The sequence below is a fragment of the Amphiura filiformis genome, chromosome 15, assembly GCF_039555335.1.
Source record: "Amphiura filiformis chromosome 15, Afil_fr2py, whole genome shotgun sequence".
In the NCBI taxonomy this organism is placed as follows: domain Eukaryota; kingdom Metazoa; phylum Echinodermata; class Ophiuroidea; order Amphilepidida; family Amphiuridae; genus Amphiura; species Amphiura filiformis.
In genome coordinates this window covers 64,980,790-65,003,582 of record NC_092642.1, presented here as the reverse complement: position 1 = coordinate 65,003,582, position 22,793 = coordinate 64,980,790, and the positions used below count along the sequence as shown (strand labels likewise).

The following is a 22,793-nucleotide window of genomic DNA, read 5'->3' as shown; positions in this document are numbered from 1 at the left end:
CAGCCGTGACGTTAGTCACGGCTGTGTCTTTTTTCTTACAGGTTCTTTCTTTCTTCTTCTTCTTCTGTCAACCATTACATTTGCTCTAGCACTCACATGCTTACATCGATTTTGACCTAACTTGGTCACAATGATCATTGACCGTGCCCCTACATGTCACATGAAACTTGTGGGGTCAAAGGTCATGCAGGGGTCTGGGGTCAAAACGTGATTTCAACTAAAATGCATCTTCTCCCACAACTTACGTTGGACAGTGACCCCACTTGCACACATGCATTGTTATTACCCAGTGTCTATGTGGTGTACACAGATTTGGGGTCAATGGTCATTAAGGGGTTACTTCCGGTATAAAACGAAAAACCTTCAAAAAATTTTATTAGCTAAGTAAAATATAGCACAGTAACGGTATGTTCACATATGATCTGCAGTCACCCAATGTATATGTGGTATTTTTTTTATTTGGGGTCAAAGCTCATTAAGGGGTCACTTCCGGTATAAAAATAAATACCTTTAAAATGCATCTTCTTCCACAAATTATGTGGGACAGAGACGCCACTTGCACACATGCATTGTTATTACCCAGTGTCTATGTGGTGTACACAGATTTGGGGTCAAAGGTCATTAAGGGTTCACTTCCGGTATAAAACGAAAAACCTTCAAAAATTTGTATTAGCTAAGTAAAACATGGGACAGTAACGGTATGTTCACACATGATCTGCAGTCACCCAATGTATATATGGTATTTTTTTATTTGGGGTCAAATCTCATTAAGAGGTTACTTCCGGTATAAAACGAAATACCTTTAAAATGCATCTTCTTCCACAGATTCTGTAGGACAGTGACGCCACTTGCACACCTGCATTGTCATTACCCATTGTCTATGGGGTGTACACAGATTTGGGGTCAAAGGTCATTAAGGGGTCACTTCCGGTATAAAACGAAAAACCTTCAAAAATTTTTATTTGCTAAGAAAAACATAGGACAGTAACGGTATGTTCACACATGAATTGCGGTTACCCAATTCATATGTGGCATTTTTTATTTGGGGTCAAATGTCATTAAGGGGTCACTTCCGGTCTGAGACGAAAAACCTTCAAAATGCCCCTTCTGCCGCAAATAACATGGCAAAGTGATGCCACGTGCACACATACATTGACATTAGCCAATGTCTATGGGGTTTTCATATATTTTGGGGTCAAAGGTCATTAAGGGGTAACAACACGGCTGTGTTCGTGGTCTTAGACCACAGCTAATTCTTTCTTCTTTCTTTCTGTCAACCATTACATTTGCTCTAGCACTCACATGCTTACATCGATTTTGACGTAACTTGGTCACAATGATCATTGACCGTGCCCCTACATGTCACATGAAACTTGTGGGGTCAAAGGTCACGCAGGGGTCATAGGGGTCAAAAACGTGATTTCGACTCAAAATGCATCTTCTCCTACAAATTACGTAGAACAGTGACGCCACTTGCACACATGCATTGTAATTACCCAGTGTCTATAAGGTGTACACAGATTTGGGGTCAAAGGTCATTAAGGGGTAACTTCCGGTATAAAACGGAATACCTTCAAAAAATTTTATTATCTAAGGAAAACATAGGACAATAACGGTATGTTCACATATGAGTTGCAGTTATCCAATTTATATGTGGTATTTTTTTATTTGGGGTCAAAGGTCATTAAGGGGTCACTTCCGGTATAAAACGAAATACCTTTAAAATGCATCTTCTCCCAAAAATTACGTAGGACAGTGACACCACTTGCACACATGCATTGTTATTACCCAGTGTCAATGTGGTGTACACAGATTTGGGGTCAAAGGTCATTAAGGGGTCACTTCCGGTATAAATCGAAATACTTTCAAAAAATGTTATTAGCTAAGAAAAACATAGGAGAATGATGGTATGTTCACACATGAATTGTGTTTTCCCAATGTATATATGGTATTTTTTTATTTGGGGTCATAGGTCATTAAGGGGTCATTTCCGGTTTGAGACAAAAAACTTTCAAAATGCCCCTTCTGCCACAAATAACATGGCAAAGTGATGCCACGTACACACATACATTGACATTAGCCAATGTCTATGGGGTTTTCATATATTTTATGGTCAAAGGTCATTAAGGGGTAACAACACGGCTGTGTTCGTGGTCTTAGACCACAGCTAAGTCTAGTTCTTTCTTCTTTCTGTCGACCACATTCGTACGTATAACTCAGTCACGGGTTGACGTATTTTAACTAAACGTTGTCAGAAGGACCGTTGGCATTGCCCGCACATGTCATATGACTTTGAACTACGTGTGACCTTTGACCCAGATAAAGAGGTCAACAATGTGATTTTTCTTCAAAATGTATCTTCTCCTACAAACAACATGCGATGATGACACGGTTTAGTCACATGACTCGTCTATGGTCGGTGTATATAGGGTGTTCATTGATATGGGGTCAAAGGTCATTAAGGGGTCATTTCCGGTTACAGTCTGAAAAACTTGTAAATAATATTCAAAAAATCACTGTCTTTACAAATTACATAGCAGAGTGTCGCCATTAGCACACGTGCATTGCTACTAGACAGGGTCTTTAGGATGCCTACAGTTTTGGGGTCAAAGGTCATTAAGGGGTTACTTCCGGTCAAAAACCAAAATTATCAAAAATGTTCAAAAATGTTTTATCTCAAATGATAAACAGACCAGAATAATATAACCATCATACATGAATCAGTGTTCCCTGATGTATGCATGGTATTTTTATTTTGGGGGTCAAAGGTCATTAAAGGGTCACTTCCTGTTTTTAGCTGAATAACTTCAAGAATTTTTTATCTCAAGAACTAAACATGTCAGAATTTTTTAATTAAAATTGGAACAATGCATTTTGTCGGTGTACATAAGGTTTTTTTTTCATTGAGGTCAAATGTCATTAAGGGGGTCAGAAGGTCAATCAAAATTTAAAAAATCAAAATCCATGTATAAGTTCCGATTAAGCTGAAATTCACCAGGAATCTTTCTTATGACATCCTAAGCACAATGCAAGAGCAGTTGACCCCATCCGTGACCCAAGGGTCAAGTTATAGGGGTCAAAGGTCAAATTTCGAAATTGGTCCAATCGAGCTCAAATTCAACAGGAATTATTCTTACGACATTCTAAACATGTTAAAATATTTATGACCCCAAAGGTCAAAGTTTAGGGGTCAAAGGTCAAATTTCTAAATTGCTCAAACTTGACCCATTAACAGGTCGGCTTGTGTGTCATGTCTCGCATGACTTTCTATATAGCTCTTGTTCTTTTTTTTCTTTCTTTCGTTCTTTCTTTCTTTCTGTGTCTGTGTGTCTGTATGTCTTTCTTTCTTTTTATATTTCTGTCTGTCTTCCTCTCTCCCTCTCTCTCTATCCGTCATTTTTTTAAATTTTGTATTTCTTTATGTTTTGTCTGTCTGCCTGCCTTTCTGACTTTCGTCATTTTTTTTTCTTTAATTCTTTTTCTGTCTCTTTCTTTCTTTCTTTCCTTCTTTCTTTTAATACTTTCTTTTATTACTTTCTTTTATTACTTTCTTTATTTTTTGTCTGCTTTTTGTCTTTTTTCTATTTGTCTTTCTTTGTCTCTCTTCTCTCTCTCGCCCTCCCTTTCTTCGTTCTTTCTTTTATTCCTCTCTTTATATCCTTTCATTTTGTCTATATTTTCTCTCTCTCTCTCTCTCTCTCTCTCTCTCTCTCTCTCTCTCTCTCCATTCCTCTTCTTTCTTTCTTTCTTTCTTTCTTTCTCTCTTTGTTTCTTTCTCATTTCTTTCTTTCTTTCTTTCTTTTTTTACCTATAAGGCCCATTATTGTCATTTCGGAGTAATGACCCTTCGGAATAACGAACCCTATTGAATCGAATTTACAACCAGGTTCGTTATTCCGAAGGGTCAATACTCCGAAGGGTCATTACTCCGAAATTCGGAGTAATGACCCTTCGGAATAACGACCCTTGTTTTAAATTCGGAATAACGAGCCTTATTTTAAATTCGGAATATCGAACCTTGCTTTAAATTCGGAGTAATGACCCTTCGGAATAACGACCCTTGTTTTAAATTCGGAATAACGAGCATGGTTTTAAATTCGGAATAACGAGCCTGGTTTTAAATTCGGAGTAATGACCCTTCGGAATAACGACCATTGTTTTAAATTCGGAATAACGAGCCTTATTTTAAATTCGGAATATCGAACCTTGCTTTAAATTCGGAGTAATGACCCTTCGGAATAACGACCCTTGTTTTAAATTCGGAATAACGAGCATGGTTTTAAATTCGGAATAAAGAGCCTGGTTTTAAATTCGGAGTAATGACCCTTCGGAATAACGACCCTTGTTTTAAATTCGGAATAACGAGCCTTATTTTAAATTCGGAATATCGAACCTTGCTTTAAATTCGGAGTAATGACCCTTCGGAATAACGACCCTTGTTTTAAATTCGGAATAACGAGCGTGGTTTTAAATTCGGAGTAATGACCCTTCGGAATAACGAGCCTAGTTTTAAATTCGGAATAACGAGCCTTATTTTAAATTCGGAATAACGAGCCTAGTTGTAAATTCGGAATAACGAGCCCTGTTTTAAATTCGGAGTAATGACCCTTCGGAATAACGAGCCTTGCTTTAAATTCGGAATAACGAGCCTGGTTTTAAATTCGGAATAACGAGCCTAGTTGTAAATTCGGAATAACGAGCCCTGTTTTAAATTCGGAGTAATGACCCTTCGGAATAACGAGCCTTGTTTTAAATTCGGAATAACGACCCTGGTTTTAAATTCGGAATAACGAGCCTAGTTGTAAATTCGGAATAACGAGCCCTGTTTTAAATTCGGAGTAATGACCCTTCGGAATAACGACCCTTCGGAATAACGACCCTTCGGAATACCGAACCTTGTTGTAAATTCGGAGTAATGACCCTTCGGAATAACGGTCCTTCGGAATAACGAACCTTATCGTTAATTCGGAGTAATGAACCTTCGGAATAACGACCCTTCGGAATAACGAAGCGAAACCATACTATGAGCCAAAAAAGACATCTCCACAGACATGGTTCAGTGACCTCGAGCCTTCATTCAACAAAGTTAACCTGAAGTTTTGGCGTATGATGTGATTATACAATGTATGCATAATTTGCAAGAAGACAAGAGATCCATTTTTTACATTAATTATCATCATCATCATCATCTGTCATCAACATCATCATCGTCGTCGTCGTCATTGCCTGATTACTAGCCACACCACCACACCAACAAAAATATATCAGATCAATCAATTTGCTATAAGTCCTCAGAGAAAATTAGTATACAAATATTTAAAATTATGTTTTATTGCAACGTATCTAATTGCAATTACAAACACAGCTGCTAAATTAAGCTGAAATAAAAAAAAAAAGACTATTAAAGTCTATTTTGAAAATTAATATTGTTAAAAGCGTTTTTATGTTCATTGACATATAATCACATATTTCTTTGTTTTCATCATTACAGGAGTGGCTCGATAGCGGTTTGCCTCTGTCTACTACCAGTAATGAAGCTGTCAAAATGTATGATGCTGTTGTCACACAGGTAAAAATATCAACAAGACTTTAGACACCAGGATCAGTTTGGTCATATACATCAGTACTATCTGTGCCTTATAGACGAATCCAACGAGCCAAGAGCTGCCAAGTCATGGTCAGGATTTGGTCGGCCATTACTGGGTCCCCAGCACCAAACTGGTGTTGTGACTGCCCAATTGGGTGGATTAAAGCCGCTTAAAATTCGATGTTAGAAGCTGTTAGACTCTTTCGTGTTGTAAACTGTCATCATTCTCTTGTCTACGTGTAACACGGGTGATAGAATGCAGTTTAAAATACCCTCCAAGGTCGCATCATTTCACATTTTAGGTGACAAGGAGCCGACGGGTACCCAGCTATGGCTGCCGTAGGAATGTGTGAAATTGGATTAATTCGTCTATACACTGATGGCAATTTCTATCTTAATATTTGCATAGTACTACCATTTTTTAAAGACATATATCTATATACAAATTTTCATTGTTAAAGTCCGTAACCCGATCGACAGCATCACCACCCCAGATTGTTCGCCATGGTTTGTTTGTTTTTTTGGGGGTTTTTTGTGTGTTTTTGTTTTTGTTTTTTCTTTTCTTTGCTTGTTTTTTATTCCTTGTACTGACAGAGATGTAAGCCACGAAAAAACTCATGAAAAATGCATGAAAATCTGTAAAATGCATGAAAATGTCCCGAAAAAGAACCAAACAAAAACAACCGAACAGGAAGACAGACCATTCCTGAAATAATGAAATTGACGGTAAAATTACAACAACAAAATAAAACCTAAACCATCTTCTCTGCCTAAACCCAGGAAATTTCCCGAAAACTCACATCTCTGGTACAAAGATAACAACCACCAGCCCCCTGCTCTTAAAACACATAATTAATTGAACACAGTTGTAAAAAAGAAGCGAAATCAATTAAGGGATGGGTTTATATGTGTGTAAATGGAGGAGAAATGGGAGGATTTTGGCATGTTTGCTGTGATTGTTTGCCTAGCAATATTGATCACAAGTACACAATTGATGGTGCATATCAAGGACCAAACTCTATAGTTTTATATTTGAGCACGATCACTTCTGTAAGGTCATGGGAAATTATGTAAATCGGCTTTTATATTTGATGTTGCATATCGGCTCACGCACTTTTTTTTTTGACCCAGTATTTCACAAAGTCCCTGTACTCTGATGACCCTATGACTTTTTGCTGGTATGTTGAGCACTTTAAACAATTAATTATAGTACTTACCTCCTACTTTAGGAACATGCATATTGCCTTAATGTATGTCGACCATGTCAACAACCCAGTGTAGTTTTACATGGTTGGAAAAGTCTATTTCCTTTCGCTATTTTGCCAATCATAATTCATAAATTGTCCAACTTTTTGACAAAAAGAGTTTTGCAACTATTCCGCCAGCAAGGAAACACAAATTTATGTGTATCCAGTGCGTCCTTTACGTTTAAATAGTTCAGTTTATTGTCAAGTTGTGCCTCTATACGCCATATTTACGGAATTGATGATACGAGCTGATACGGAATTTTTGAACCCAAATTTCTTGAAATATACATTACCTTTTTTTTTCTCGCCACGAAATTGGATTCATAAGAAGGTAAAATACAAGCCTTCCATTATGGCTGGTATCATCATCTCGATTGGTGTCTTGTGTTAGTATTATTCCATATTTTGCTGGTAGAAGTTCAATGAAACCCTCCATAATTCACGACTGCTGTCACTTGTGTTATAAACTCGATGTGTTTACTATATTGTCGCTCGGGTCCGCGACTAATCGCATGGACCGGTCAATCATTAGCTATTCTATACACTTTTCAATAGCCTTATTGTGATGTGTGGGAGTTTTAAAAGCCGAGCCATGAACAAAATATAATGCGAGCACCCGGGGGCATCAACTTTAGAGGTGACAGTATGTGCCTGTCAATATATGCCCCTCTTTTGAAGCCGACTATACCCGATGACCAGGCACCTTCAGTTTTCAAAATATTATACCCAATGACCCCTTTTTCATTTTGATTGTACATAATGACCCTTTTTTTTTAAAAAAAAAACCCAACGTTTTGTACTGATATGCGCCTACTTCGCGACGCTTGTAGGCACATACCCATCAATTCTAAAGTTGAGTGCCCCGGGGCGAGCGCATACTGCGGGCCAATGAACAATCAGATAGTGGCTTTTCTGATATAGCTTTGAGGAACTGTTGAAGTATAAATCAGCCAACAAGTAGGTGTGTCCAAATTGCACATCTTGAATTGAGGCCAAGACATGCTGTTATTTCAATTGTTATACCGTTCCGGTTGGTTGATTACCTACCATTGCCTACGAGATGCAGTTCTAAGGTGACAGAGGGACAGGTCTGCAATTCGATTCCACAACCATTCATACCTTTCATCTGTTTTATTGTATTATCGTGCGAATTGCTCCGTGGTACCTTACGGGTACCTGAATTTTATTTGAATGAAGGTGACTCTGTCATGCTCGACGTCATATTGCATAATTTCTATACAGTATATGCAATAAACCAACCAGAACAGTATAACAATTGAAATAATAGGCAGTTCTAAGATAGGTTAAGAAGAATATAACGTCACAATTCTGTATTATTATTCAAGGTTGTAACGTTTGTCTATGCTGTCATGTAGGCCTACCTGGCAACAGACACGCCCCGGTACAAACAGATGAAATTTGTAGAAAAGCGTGATTATGACAAAAACATTAAAAATGATACTTTGAGGTATTGTTTTTTAATTTTTATATGGCAGATCATACATACACATGTGCTGAGGTCAAAAAGGTAAAAAATTTGTTTTTGACCCCTGACTCACCTGTCATTCCAAACAACCCCTTAAGCACAAATTAATACAAATTGGTGTTTTATGTATAAATGTACAAGTTAGAGTATTGTTTTGACACTATTTTCTTTCTATTTATCAATTATTTAAATATATCGCTCCGTGGTCTTTCTCTCATCAATCACTACGATTCTCCGTAGTCGATGGCCAGCTCTAGAAGGAGACACACCGCAAGCGTATGTAAGAGGCCAGATATATCATACATACTAATTGGTATTGTGATTCCTATTGTCTTAGGAATCACGATACTAATTGCCAATTAATTATCTTATCAAAACATATTTAGTAATTCATAAGCTTGCTAGGTGGCACCAACACCTGGGTGTACCAAATCATGGTAACTAGTAAGTGTCAACCACTTACATTATCATCATAATGATCACTTAAGTATCTTTAAGTGCAGTCCAAACGCACCATCGTGATCTCTCATGTTATGATCTCTCAAGGGTTCAGTAGTACCAAAAACACCTTTAGAAATAGGCTCAGTTAAGGGGATAATTATGTTTACAAATAAATACTCCAAGAGATCTGGTTGAGTTAATGAGATGATAATGACAAATCTTTACAAAGTGAGTTTGGACCCACCCAGGGGTTGGGGCCTACCTAAGCAAGCCTAGGTACTTCTCTAGTCACTCGTTATTTTGAACTCATGAAGAGAAGACCTATTCAGCCGCTACAACTACTAACTACCTAACCGAAGAAGAGAAGCAATAATTAAAGTCCAGTGAAATAGCAATATATCTTGTGTGTTACAACTCGCATTATTTACTGTTTGAGGAAAGGATCCATGCAAGTCGTCGAGGCAAGAATGGACACTCCGACACGTACTCAATCCATGATCTATGTTGTGATACTTTGTTGATATTTGATGATTGTGAAGTTATATTTTGTTATCCATCTATTTCTGTTCGTGTATTCAGCGAGTCTTTCCCCGTGAAACTGAGAGATCCATCGGTCATCTGTTATGGTGTAAATTCTATCTTTCACCAGAATAAATAATTGATGGACCTCGGGTAAGTTTCAAGCCATAATAGTATACGATGGGCAATTGGACTCCCCGGGTTGATTCTTTTTCCTGTTTTTGCAATCTATACCAATTTTTCACAAAAAGCACCCAAATAGTGCCCAAATTTGTCCAAATTCTTTTAAGGGCACTTTTGCCCAATTGCACCCAATTGGGCGCATTGGTCTTCACTGAAAACCCACCCATCGATATACCAAAATCGCTTAAAAGGTATCCCAAAACTGTGGCACATCCACGTGCACCTTCAACCAGAGAGACCCCTCCTTGTCTTGGGTACGATAGAAGGAGCCATCGATACTACCGATAGCGCTATCGACCGAATTAAACGTGGAGCCATATCTTTTGTTTTCTATCAAAGATTCACATTTTCTATGGAAAATAATTTTCATTCTTAGCACCGATTTCACGTTGAATGTAATGTTAATACTTCTTTCAGTATGTTAGTTGGTGCGACAACGATAGTGTTGGAGGAATGGAAAAGTCTGTGGAAACTATGATGGCAGCAGATCCACAATTTGGTAAGTGACATTATTAATATTAACCAAGAGTTTGATCTTGATGTAATCCCTCTTGGTTTTGTAAAAAATAATTTATTTGAAGCTTTCTTACGTCACATTATGGCACATTCTGTTTCTTACTTCTCTTTCCATTATAGGCCAGCTTAGGGGTTTTTTATAGGCTGGCTTGAGCATTTTGCTTGAGCGTGGTCCCAACAGGACCCAAGTGTGTATCCACACGGAGCGACCGTTTAAACAAGCAAACATTATATGTTACTATGGATGTTTAGATTTGTAATATCAATGGCTCCAACATCTCCATGAGATTAGTAAAAAATTAGTAAAATTGTGCAATGAACAACTTGTACATAATACAGGCCTACGTGCCTACCTTTTCATATCATGTAGTGGCGTAGCCAGCGGGGGAGGGTGGATAGGTGAGACAGAGTGCCCCCTGAAAAAAGTGACAGACAAAATGCCCTCCTGACAAAAATGAAAGAGAAGTCGGGAATGCAAAGGAAAAGAAAAGGGACAAGGAGCCCGTTAATATTCACCCCGATCATGGGCCAAAATAATGTAAAATACTATTTATTGCTCACGTAGCACGCACTTTGTCCCACTGAAAACCTTTTTTTAAAGCTCGAAGCCTTTGCATGTACATGCAGTCTCTCTAAAAGGCTGGTATATTATATATATATCCCGCTAATAATACCGGGTCAAAATGATGCAACCGGGAAATTTTGTTCCCCCCCCGCCCCCCCCCCCAATTAATATTTCTCCCTCCCTCCACCCCCCCACCACCACCACCACCACCTTTCTCCCTCCCTCCACCCCCCCCACCACCACCACCACCACCACAAACGAAGCTGCATACGCCTCTGATTAAATATCGGACAATGAAAAAGACCATATAGAGTCTGACCCTATATACTTAACCTTATCCCAAAACCTTAATCCTAGCTCTAGAGTGTAATACACCATTTACCATATACCTCATTTTCAGTAATGGGTTCAGCATTGGCGAATGGATTGGATCTTATGGCCACTGGCCAGTCCATTTATACAAGTGCAGATTTTAAGAAACGCGTGGATGATATGGTTAAACTAGCAACTACCAGTGACATCAGTCAGCGAGAAAGGAAACATGTGGATGCAGTCAAACTCTTCGCAGATGGGTATGTCAAATCTTTCACTCGTTTATTACTTCAAACGAACTATCGGTCTACATTCGATGATCCGATTGACTACAGTAATAAGGTTCGCTTGTCCTAAGTAAGGTTCCCTAGTCCTAAGGTTCGCTTATCCAAAAGTAAGGTTCCCTAGTCCTAAGTGTCGTTACTCTCAAGTAATGTACCCTAGTCCTAATGTTCGCTTATCCGAAAGTAAGGTTCCCTAGTTCTAAGTGTCGTTATTCTCAAGTAAGGTTTCCTAAGGTGCGCTAGTCCGTAAGCCCTGGGTCCGTAAGGTCTGCTAATAACGTAACCCTAACTTTTTGAAACGTTTCGGACTATGAGCTATTTAGGGAGGAGTATAATACTCGAGTAGACACTGCACATTCAGTTACTTTTCCATCAATACCAAAGCAGGCTGCGCATGGGCACTTCAAGGGGGGCTCGAGGGGTGCGTTCCTCTCCAGATTCTAAGCATGATGCAGTCATGTCTACAGTAGAATTCATCTCGACCTTTGCAGGACTTAAACCCCATTAAAAGCTATTAAACCAAGATAACACTCATTGAAGCAGCTCAACTGATTAAATCAGATCTTCTCTGGTTGTGCACAAGTGTCTGTTTTCAATGTGCGACATCGCAATAAAGCTGGTATTATAGCTTCAGTTGGGTAACCGATTATAAAGGAAACGAAAGGAAACAATGGTATGTGTATCTTTGTTCACGAAATGAGACAAAGACCTGCTTTTTGTTAACCAGCATTCTTCAAAATGAGCAACATAATGATTGTTGACTTAACACGGTTTGGAAATAATTTCTTCATATTTTTGGTGTTATCTGTCGTTTACATATCCTTCCTAAAACACAAAAGTGTGACCCTCTCCAAACATCTAAATTAGCTAAAAATTTAGGACATGTTACAAAACTATATTTTCTAGAACCTATTTAGAATAGTTTAAATGTAGCTTTTACCGTTTTTTGTGGCATCCTTCAGAAGTGAGCGGTCCGATACCAATATTTTCGGTCAAATCTCCATTCAATTAACACGGGAGTTGGCTAGCTATGCCTTGCCCTCACTCATATTTTACAAAAGTGCGACCATTTCTGAACATCTAACCTAGCTGTAATTTTAGGTCATGTTAGAGAAATATATTTGCTAGAAGTTTTGGAGAATAAATAAAATATTGGCTGGTTATTTTTCACACAGTGATGTTATCTAGGCAAGTGTCCATTCTTCCAACATACATCATTTGTAAAGGTCACGCGTCAATGGTGAGAGCACTGTGTATTGTGTATAGGAAAACGGACAGTAACTGCAGTATGGAATGTTTTTAATCACTCAATTTTTGATCTTAACCAGTGGCATATAAATTTCTTTTTGATATGGGGGATGGCGGTCGCCTAAGCTCTTCCCTGCAGGGAAGAGCTTAAATTAAGAAATAGAGTTACATATCGTGGACCATGGTCCACGATATGTAACTCTATTTCTTAATTTAAAAATGTATTTGTTCTGTCCTACATCATCTTCTCTGGTCCTACATTAGCTTCGGTTTTAGCCGTGTTTAGCATGGACAGTCGATAGTCACCTCATAATAAAATGATCATTATGGATCATTCTACAACTGATCATAAAATCATCATATCAATCATTTTAGTGCAGTGATAGCGCCATCTGTTGTTATTAAGTTCATGCCATATGAAAACGTTTATACTCATACAGTTAAGGCCGAATAAAAAAATACATGTTTAGCGTCCACCAGGTTTTGAAAAAATAAGGAAGGAGGGGGAATGTTGTAGTGTAAACTCCTATTTGGTCTGGTTTTGCATGCACCGCGATACCTGTAAATTCAATGAACTATGACTTTGTTAAGGGCTGGGGTATGAACGTTTGGACAGTATTTATTGTGGGACATTAGAGCACATCAGACATATCAATTGCATTCTGAATACGAAGAATGTCATTCTGATATCAAATAATTTTGATTTTGTGAAATTCGCAATTTAATACACATCTTATGGCAAATCATTAAAATCGATATTTTTGATATTTAACAGTACTTGAAGTAAACTTTATAAATCTGATGATTTATACTTAAAGTGTATGTAGGTGGGATGAAAAGCCGACGATCAATTGAAAATTTTGACCTTTCGTATTGAAGATATGGATTTTTTTTCCCAAAACACTAAAAAAAAAAATAGGTCTTTTGGGAAAAAATCCATATCTTCAATATGAAAGGTCAAAATTTTCAATTGACCGTCGGCTTTCCTCCTGCTACATACACTTTAAGAATATGTCATTAGATTTATATAATTTACTTTGAGGACTGTTATATATCAAAAATTTGAAAAATATCAAATTTTTATAATTTGTCATAAAATTTGTATTATATTGTAATTTTCAAAAAATGAAAATTATTTGATATCAGAAAGACATGCTTCGTATTCAGAATGCAATTCGATAGGTCTGAGGTGCTCTCATGTACCACAAAAAATACTGTCGAAACGCAATAAACGCTCATTTTAGATCCCTTAAAGAGCGCTTAAAATTGATATGAAATTCAAAGACTTAATCAACATTTTTAAAACGTTTTGACATTACAGAGACATGCTGGGAGCTGGAAATAAATGGGAAGATATTTTATTGGACCATCCTACTGACATGCTAGCCCTCAGATTTGCACATGATTCGTATTTCTATCGTGCCATGGGACCACAAATGCGTGACTCCGTAGCAAGAGTGCTTCCTCATTGGAAACCTACTACACCACTCTATGGGTAACATGTGTTTTCTGTTGGTTGCTCTGTTTGTCTGTTAAAATGGAATGTTAACATCGGTGGGTGGGGAAAAACCTCATTCTGTAATTCAAAAGCCAAAATGCAAAACCACATTATGTAAGTGGGTTCCAGTTACATAAACCTCATTTGTGCAATTTTGGTCATTTTTGTCTCTTTGTAAATGACCAAATATTAACCAACACCATCCTGTTAATGTTGAACAGTTTCTTTGCGTCTCAAACAAAATGATAAAATCGTTACAAGATTTATGCAACATGGCCCATTTTTATATATGAGGTTGTGCATTTGACCTTTTAAAATACAAAATGAGGTTTTTCCCGCCCAGCGAAGAAATGTTATTCATTAGAGTTTCTACCAGATTTTTAGGAAGTGGAATACTGTAGGTGTTATGTGATGGAGTCTAAAAATGTTCAGTGTTTGAATTTAAAAAGAAAACCAAAACACCGTAAACTATGTTTGTAGGGTTGATAACAGCGCCTATAATTTTTAGAAAAGCAGTTACTTACTACTACCAAAATGTTCGCAAATGCCAGCTATGGTATATCGATGCATTTATTTAGGCATCTTTTCATCGTCTGTAATGTGTTCTGTGATTATTGTTTCATCTTTGTCATTGCTATAATGACGTCTTGCAGTTATGTGCTGGGTATGCATTCATTTGGACTTATTGAAACCAATTTTTATGACCAAGCGGAAAAAGTTGCAAAGAAGGTATGTCTTAATTGATTGATTAATCAAATGTAATTTTTATTAACAAAATGAAAACAAAAAACAAAAGCGAGCAAGGTCTTTCCCCTCCCCCCCCCCTCCCCCCTCCCCCCGCCCCTCGTGAAAAAAACATTGACACCTGAAAGACGAGTGGACCCAAACCAAACATGCTGGTCATAAAATGAAGAGCTTTGTTTCAAAACCCCTTACATCCACTAGAGCAATTTTGAGAACACATCAAAAAATCATCCAAAAAATCACTGATATAAGAGGGTTTTCAACAAAAGCAGTTTTTGGCGGGATGCTCATCCTACCTAAGCATCCTCCAAAACTGCTTTTCTTCAAGCCCATATATCAGTACTCTTTTGTAGAGTTTTTCAAAATTGCTCAAGTGGATGTAAGGGGTTTTGAAACAAAACTCTTCAAATGTCAAACTGATGATCCGTACATTTTGATACGTACGTTAGGTAAAAGAACCATATTAGTTCGATGTTGGGATCGACCATCGATGCTTGGTCGATCCTTATTATTATAAAAATCAGTTAATTGAATATATGAATACAAAACCCACCCAAGTCCATACTGTGGCCAAATTGAGTTAAGCATGGGAAATTATTGCTATAAATATGCCTGTCATATGTATGAAAAAACAACTCAAATTCATCCTCTGTGTCTATTGAGCATGTGAAAAATAGCATGTATGAAAGAACCATCCAAATTCATGATTTGAGTATATAACACGTTGATTGAAATCCAGTAGGCCTATGTATAAAAGTCCGCTTGTAACACATTCATTGCTGGAGAGTGACTAATGAAAAAAAATGGGTTTAATAAAGGAAAGTGTGTGGTTTATATTACATGGCAGAATGCTTATCAACATTATACATACCTGTGTGCTTTATTTTGTATTATCTTACTAGTGGTAATCTCATTCCAACATAGTTGTCTTTGTATATGATTCAAAAAACCACCCAAGTCCAGCATTTAAAATGAACCCCACGAAGTCCCTGAAATGCTAATCGTCATACTTAATACAGTTTAACCCACTCATTTGCACGTAAAACTTACCATATTGACCAGGTAAATATAACTAAAGGAATTAAAATGATACACAGGTTTTTCTCTCAAAATCACTTCCCATGGACTTGGGTGGGTTTTGTAATCATGTATTCAATCGTGAGTACACATGAATCTATATATGTAACGATATTGACCAATGCAAATGTACCGGTATTTCTGATTAATTAGTTGATAAGTTCATTAATACAGTCATCGAAGTAGCATTGACGGTCGATCCAAAGATCGAACAAATTTGGTTCTGCCAGCGAAGTGTTAACTGGATCACGCTTTTGAGTTCTGCACCACGATCGAAATGATCGCAACACAAAGTCTATGGTATGCACTACCAATTCCAAAAGGTGCGTGATCCAGTTACCAAGGAGTTATGTAACAACTTCATTGAATCAATCGCCTCTCAAATATTGACATAACGAATATGTAAATGAAAAAGATGCAGATTCCAAAGTTGAACAAAGGATGATATGACCACTTGCCTTCACGATAAGAGTTCAAACAACAACGAACAACATTTCCATTTTTAATTGAACATTGCAGGGCCTGGAACTGAATCAAAAGGATGCTTGGTCAACGCATACCATATGCCATGTCTTAGAGATGGAAGGGAGACAGATGGAAGGAATAAATTTCCTCAAAGGAACAGAATCAGATTGGGCGGCAAGTATAATACAAATAACTCATTCACAATTCGTCTTAGGCATAACATTTAGGTTGGTCCGATAGCGCTATCGGTAGACGTTTGACACCCGATGGCTCATTCTACGGTACCCCGGAGAGGCCATGTACATTACATGCATATTAAATATGCTTACAGCCAACCTCGAAGTCTAACGCTGTCAAAAGAATGTACCGGTAATTTGTATCATATGGGTTATGCTTGTGCTTCCTTTTGTAGTATCTATATTAATGTGACCTGTATGGACAAAAAGTTATTAGGTACAAGCAAAGAGCTTTTAAATAGAAATAGAGTCGCAATAGATTATATAATCTTTTGTTCGTTTGATGCCGATTAGAAGTTGCGACAGGCTATTCATAAAAGTGGTACCATTGTTTCGAATAAAGGGGTTCCGCCATTAAATTGGTCACTGATCCGGCATCATATTAACGCTCTATACACAACAGGCGAGTATCAATAAGTGACCACACTACAGTCGTGTGTAAGGGCAGTCATGTGTAAAGTGGTACCATTGTACTCACGTATCCCAAATGTGTGCTTGTGTGGGTCTGAATTCTATAAGGAGGCTTTAGCTGTCGATGCAATCATCTTTACCACCCACCTGAAGTTAGGCGTTTCATTTAAATAAATTGAATGCTCTTCTGATCGATTACAAATGTATGAAGGCTGCCGTGTCCAGTCCATATATCTATATTACACTATAATGGTAATCGTATACATTTAAGTATAAGTATAGGCCTATAAAGGTTGTTTTTAAGAAATTTCCAATTACTTTTATTTTAAGAAAGAGATTGGTATAGAAATAGTGGCGTACCCAAAGAGGGGAGGGGGTTGGGGAGGGGCAGATTCAACTCTGTGAGAAGTCTTGGGAGGGGGAGGGAGGAAGAGGGGAGGAGGGATATGGAGAATGAGAGAGGGCTGGAGGAAGGGAGAAATAAAAAGACATAATAAAGACAAGTAGATAAATAGAAATATAAGGAAAATGATGGGAATGAGATAGGGAGGGTGAGAGAGGGGACAATGAGAGCGAGGGAGTGATAAAGTGTAGGCCTAGGAAAGAATAAGTACATAGAAGGGAAAAGAAAGGAGTGACGAATGCATTTAATAATAACTATTAGGCCTATATAATAACTAAACACAGAACAGCACTGGGCAGCCATTCGATGATGTCAATGCCTTTATTCGTTACGTAATTAAAACGCCCAGTCAGATGTATTTCACACCTACCAAACACAACTCACCCAATTTCGCAAACTGGACGTTGAATGTACACTCTCATGAATATTGATTGGCAACATTGTCCAATATGTCAGCGCTCTAATCGGAAACAATAGAACAATAGACCCTGCAGAGCATTGGGTACAAGCCTAACATGGCTATCTTGCACCACGTTTTTAGATTATTCAGATTCAGATTCATTTATTTGTTTTCATCTCAACATAGAATTTCACAAATATACATAATAATGATAATAATACTAATTGTAATATTGAAGTAATAATAATAATAATAATAATAATGATAATAGGAGGTGAAATATCATATGAAAGAGACGGGGATGCCAGACCTGAACGCATAGCTTGAATTAGGTGGCACCCCATGGTTAACAAAAAAATATCATAAGGGCCTAATATAAATACAATTACGAAAAAAAGAAAATACAAAATTGGAATAAGCATATTTATACATAATAAATTTAAAGGAAAAACAAGGGTATATACAATCACTAAATATTTATATCATGGAAGATGTTTTATACAGAGAGAATAATAGCGATAAGATACAATTTGATACAGAAAAACTAAGTACCCGTGTGTATAATATTAAATATATAAGAATATGATTTAGGAGCGAGATTGTATAAAGAAGAAGAAAAAAAAGAGGGTGCGGGGGGGGGAGGCAGAACATAAGAATATAAGAATATAAGATTAATACCCGTATGAAGTCATTTAGCCTCCCTGTGCGTAAGTAGTATACAGGTACTATAGTGTATTACCTAGATGAAGCAAACATCAAACAAATTGAATTGAACTGAACTGAACTGAACAAACAAATTGTCTTCATATTTTCAGGAAACCGTATCATGTTATATGCACATTGACTAAAATGTACTTTAATTATTCCTCTTCAGAGTTGTAATTATCTTGCAGCTCACAATTACTGGCATTGGGCCCTCTATCACACTGAGAGGGCGGAGTACGAATCGGCGCTGGGAATATTGGATGACATCATCTCACGAGGCAAAGCTTCTGGTGCTTTGATAGATATGGTCGACGCGTGTTCATTAATCTACAGGCTAGAAATGGAAGGTAGAATTACACATTATGAAACATGTTTTTGTGGTGCTCTGTATTAAGGATACATAAGTGGTCCCAATATGGAACCTTGCGGAAGTCCTAATGCAGCAATCTGGATGTGAAAGTTCATTATACACTTCGTTATTGCTAAAAGTGAATCGATAGCACAATTAGGATACGTGGCTTTTGCCCGGGGCTTTGGGGTAATAGGGTACGCCTCTACGTTTAGTTTGGCCTTACAGCGACATCGGTACCCTGATACCTACCGATGGCTCTTCATCGTATCCTATAACGAATAGGAAAATGTATAAACGTCCTCAAAGTTGCAGTTTGCTAGGCTTGAAACTTTCGGTTTTCACTGGCTTTCACATGGTTGATAGCATGAAACCTCATTAATTCAAAGACTATTGATTTTTACCCATTTTTGAAACGTAAGGTGTTAAGACGGGCGACAGATGGAATGACATGTATGAGATGTGCCGTCCACATACCAGTGATCACATACTGGTCTTCAATGATGTGCACATATTGCTGTCGTGTCTGGGTGCCAAGAAGAAAGAAGCTACAATTAAAATGATGGAATCCATGAAGCAGTTTGTAAGGTATGCGGCACTAATATGGAAAAAGATGCATCTATTATTTACTTCACTAACATATATATATATATCACTCGTGGGCAACAACAATGGAGACACCCACCCAGATGAAAAGAATTTCACTTCTTATTTACCGCCCTGTTGACTTTTTTCAACGACCCTCACATGGTAAAACGATGTAACTTGGAACGACAATAAGATGACGTTACTTTCTTTTGCTAAAGTACAGTTAACCCATGACCAGGGACAGGCGATTTGCGCGGAACTTTTTTTCCGCGCAATTCCGCGCAATTGGCTATTTTTTTTCCTATGGACAGGGATACATGATTTGCACTGAAAAAGAGTTCTGCGCAATTCCGCGCAATTTGCTATTTTTTTCCGCGCAAATCGCCTGTCCCTGCCCATGACAAAAGAGAGTAAGAATGTTTTAATATCTTTGTATGTACAACCTTTAATCTCGAAGTACTTTTTTGGTGATGCTTATATTAAGATACACCATTTTATTAGGGCCGGGGTGACTTAACCCCATGAAAACTACCTGCCGATTGACCAAAAGAAGTTTTCATTATCAATTGGACCAATCATTGTTAGAATAATTTCACCACACACAAAAAATGGGATTAATTATTTGCAAAGCTCCATTTTGATTGGTGATTAAATTGAAGATGTAATTGGCCAACCAGGGGCAATGTTAGATCGGCAGGGGGTTCAGGCTCAGTGCTCAGGGGGTTAAGTAAAGTTGAATATGTTAGTGTATTAATGTATTTTAGTATTTGTTAAGTTCAATATCTTGAAAGAAATAAGAACTGTAACAGATTCGTGCAAATTATGAAGAAGTCCCTGTAAAGCAAGATAAAAGTCCAGCAAAAAGTGTTACAAATTAAAATTTCTGCAAAACTCCCACACATGATACGCAATGTTTGGTCATATGAGTTGTAAAATTCGGTGTTTGTTACTTTCTTCATTAAAGTGAAAAAGTTGGTACTCAGAATGATATCGCCAAAGAAGTAGGTATTCAGTTGTGTGCAGCATTTATAGCGGCTGATGAAGGAGACTACGCAAAAGCTGTTGATCTGGTACACCCACTCAGATACAAGATTGTTACCATTGGAGGAAGCAACGCTCAGGTAAGCATTAATGAACGCACATCACACCGAGCCGATACGTACCGAATGGCTCTATATGTCTAGCACTACAGTTCAGGAAGCGATAGCGCTATAAGATCAAACTGGTATTAGTGCCTTAGGAGTCAAACATTGAAGGGTATAAAAGGCTTTGAGTTGAGATCGGTAAACGCCTGTCGTGTGATATTACATGCACGTACGAAACTCGGCCACACTTGAGTATACATTAAAAGTAAAACAGGGGTAGATCATGCAAAAGACAGAGCAGGTCTTGTCCTCGTATATTTACGGCTTCCAAACATTTAAACCAGTGGATATTCCATTTGTAACACAAAGTATTAAATTTACCTACCAAATATTTCAAAATTAATATATTTGAAACTGTGACCTATTGTTGTTGGGTTTTTTCAGAGGGATCTATTCAACCTATTCCTGATTCACGCAGCTCTGAACTCACCAAAGAAAGAACATCATTGTTTGGCCAGGTATTGCAAGTCTTTGCTTATCTTTAAAAGTTACAGCCATAATATTGTAATGTTTCCATAAGAAATAGAATTGTAAATATTTCTTTTCCACAAAATATTACTTTTCAATGTCAGATAATATGTCCCCGTTTAATTCTGGCCAGAACAGATGAGGTAATACAATGAAAATCACTATTTAATTCCAACGCATATGTCGCTAATGCGAGCCACTTCATCGAACGTGACTGAGGTCGGTCCTACTTCGATGCACATCGCGTACGCGTTCGACTAAATATTTTGATCGTAACAATTAAACGACGTATTCAATTGTTTTATTCGTGGGTTTGAGTTCTTTGCCGGCACAATCCCTTGATTTTTTTACTTGAGTTGTACGCCGGCCAGGATTTCGTTTATTATGTTGTCTGGTGTAATTGTGAACACTTTGGGATAGTAACTGTGCATTGTTTCCTATTAGTTTTCAGCTTCATCCGCTTCCTTCTCGTAAGCAATCGTTCTCGGTATCCCCAATGTGTAATTGCTTGTAATCGCCATTTTTCTTATTGATGCAGGTCTCTATTGGCAGAACGAAAGGCGTTCAAAGAAAATGCTCCTATGACAGACAGGCTGATGGCAAAGGCTCTTGCTCTACACCAAAGCTAGAGAAAATAAGTTTCGCCAATTTCGATGAATACTCTATTCTATTAATGAGTAGAAACGTTCATCGGTCCGGATCAATTTTTTGTAATTTTTAACTCCATTGAACGTGCTTGGCAGCTTATGTAAGATATGCTCAACCCTTTTTATGCTTCCTATGCAGATATACTTAACCCTTGAACGAAATGTCCGTAAATAATTGTCGCTATTAACTACAGAGCCTCCCGGGTCCGTGGATAAAGCCTGGTAATGTAGATTATGCTATTTTTAATCAACCCAAAACACCAACATTCCTTCCACATTCCATAAATTTCTCTTATACCGTTCCTGGGTCAAGCAAGTTTTCAAAATATCACGTCCGTGCTCTCACTGCCTTACCGTTTGTGTAAGCTACCACTTATATCTCGCCCCGACCAATCAGTGCAGCTCTTAGCAGGGCGTCGATATTTGAAGATAGAGGCTTTTGTGGATAACCCAGACACACCGTCATCATCCCTATATCTTCGTGTTAAAAATTGCCGTGGTAGTACGATAAATCCTCACGTTTTTCAACAACTACGCATGGTGATTTTGAGCTATTTTGTTCGAGATAGGCCGTGCGACTCAGGCTATGCATACAATTTGAGATTTTGAGAGCCGGCCACACTGTTTCTATTCTATGTTTTACGATTTTCGCATGATCAGTATATGGCTGGCCGTAACCGCCACAACGTGGAGCTGCTACGCGTAGCTTACTTTTCGCTTCGCGGAGCTAAATTGACCAATCATGTTAGATCTTTTCATTACGCGGAGCCAGTTGATGCATCATCGTTCCAGAGAGAGAAAACTCTTGCCAAAATTAATGTTTACTATGTGGATTTTAAATGAATCGAATGTAAATAAACCACAAACAGTTGTACGGGATCAATACCATTGTTTGATTAGTGTATAGTCAATGTTACCTTGCATGCATGTGCCATGTGTGTGGCGTGTTTGTTTGTTTGTCTACTGTGTCAGGCCAGGATCACTGACACCCACGGTACTGATACTGTCATACTATCACGGTGATCATATTGTTGAATGTTGTTGACTTTAAAATAATCATGATGCAGTCATGTCTACAGTAGAATTCACCACGACCTTTGAAGGACTTAAACCCCATTAAAAGCTATTAAACCAAGATAACACTCAATGAAAACAGCTCAACTATGTTACATCAGATCTTCTCTGGTTAAATACACACTGCACTTGTGTCTGTTTTACCTGTGCAATGAACAATGAGCTGGTATTATAGTTTCAGTTGGGTGAATGATT

The 22,793-nt window shown here is 37.8% G+C and overlaps 1 protein-coding gene across 1 annotated transcript in view; it reads left to right on the top strand.

Moving 5' to 3' along the window:
- LOC140171959 (tetratricopeptide repeat protein 38-like) overlaps positions 1 to 22,565 on the top strand; it is a 41,754-nt gene extending 19,189 nt beyond the window's left edge. Inside the window, exons 2-12 of the mRNA XM_072195305.1 lie at positions 5,492 to 5,569; positions 9,881 to 9,962; positions 10,945 to 11,116; positions 13,710 to 13,883; positions 14,540 to 14,615; positions 16,227 to 16,346; positions 18,497 to 18,674; positions 19,099 to 19,264; positions 20,229 to 20,385; positions 20,794 to 20,867; positions 21,416 to 22,565. Coding sequence (XP_072051406.1) covers positions 5,492 to 5,569; positions 9,881 to 9,962; positions 10,945 to 11,116; positions 13,710 to 13,883; positions 14,540 to 14,615; positions 16,227 to 16,346; positions 18,497 to 18,674; positions 19,099 to 19,264; positions 20,229 to 20,385; positions 20,794 to 20,867; positions 21,416 to 21,506 — 1,368 coding nt within the window. The 3' untranslated portion in view covers positions 21,507 to 22,565. The remainder of the gene's footprint in view (positions 1 to 5,491; positions 5,570 to 9,880; positions 9,963 to 10,944; positions 11,117 to 13,709; positions 13,884 to 14,539; positions 14,616 to 16,226; positions 16,347 to 18,496; positions 18,675 to 19,098; positions 19,265 to 20,228; positions 20,386 to 20,793; positions 20,868 to 21,415) is intronic.
- The last annotated feature ends 228 nt before the right edge of the window (positions 22,566 to 22,793 follow it).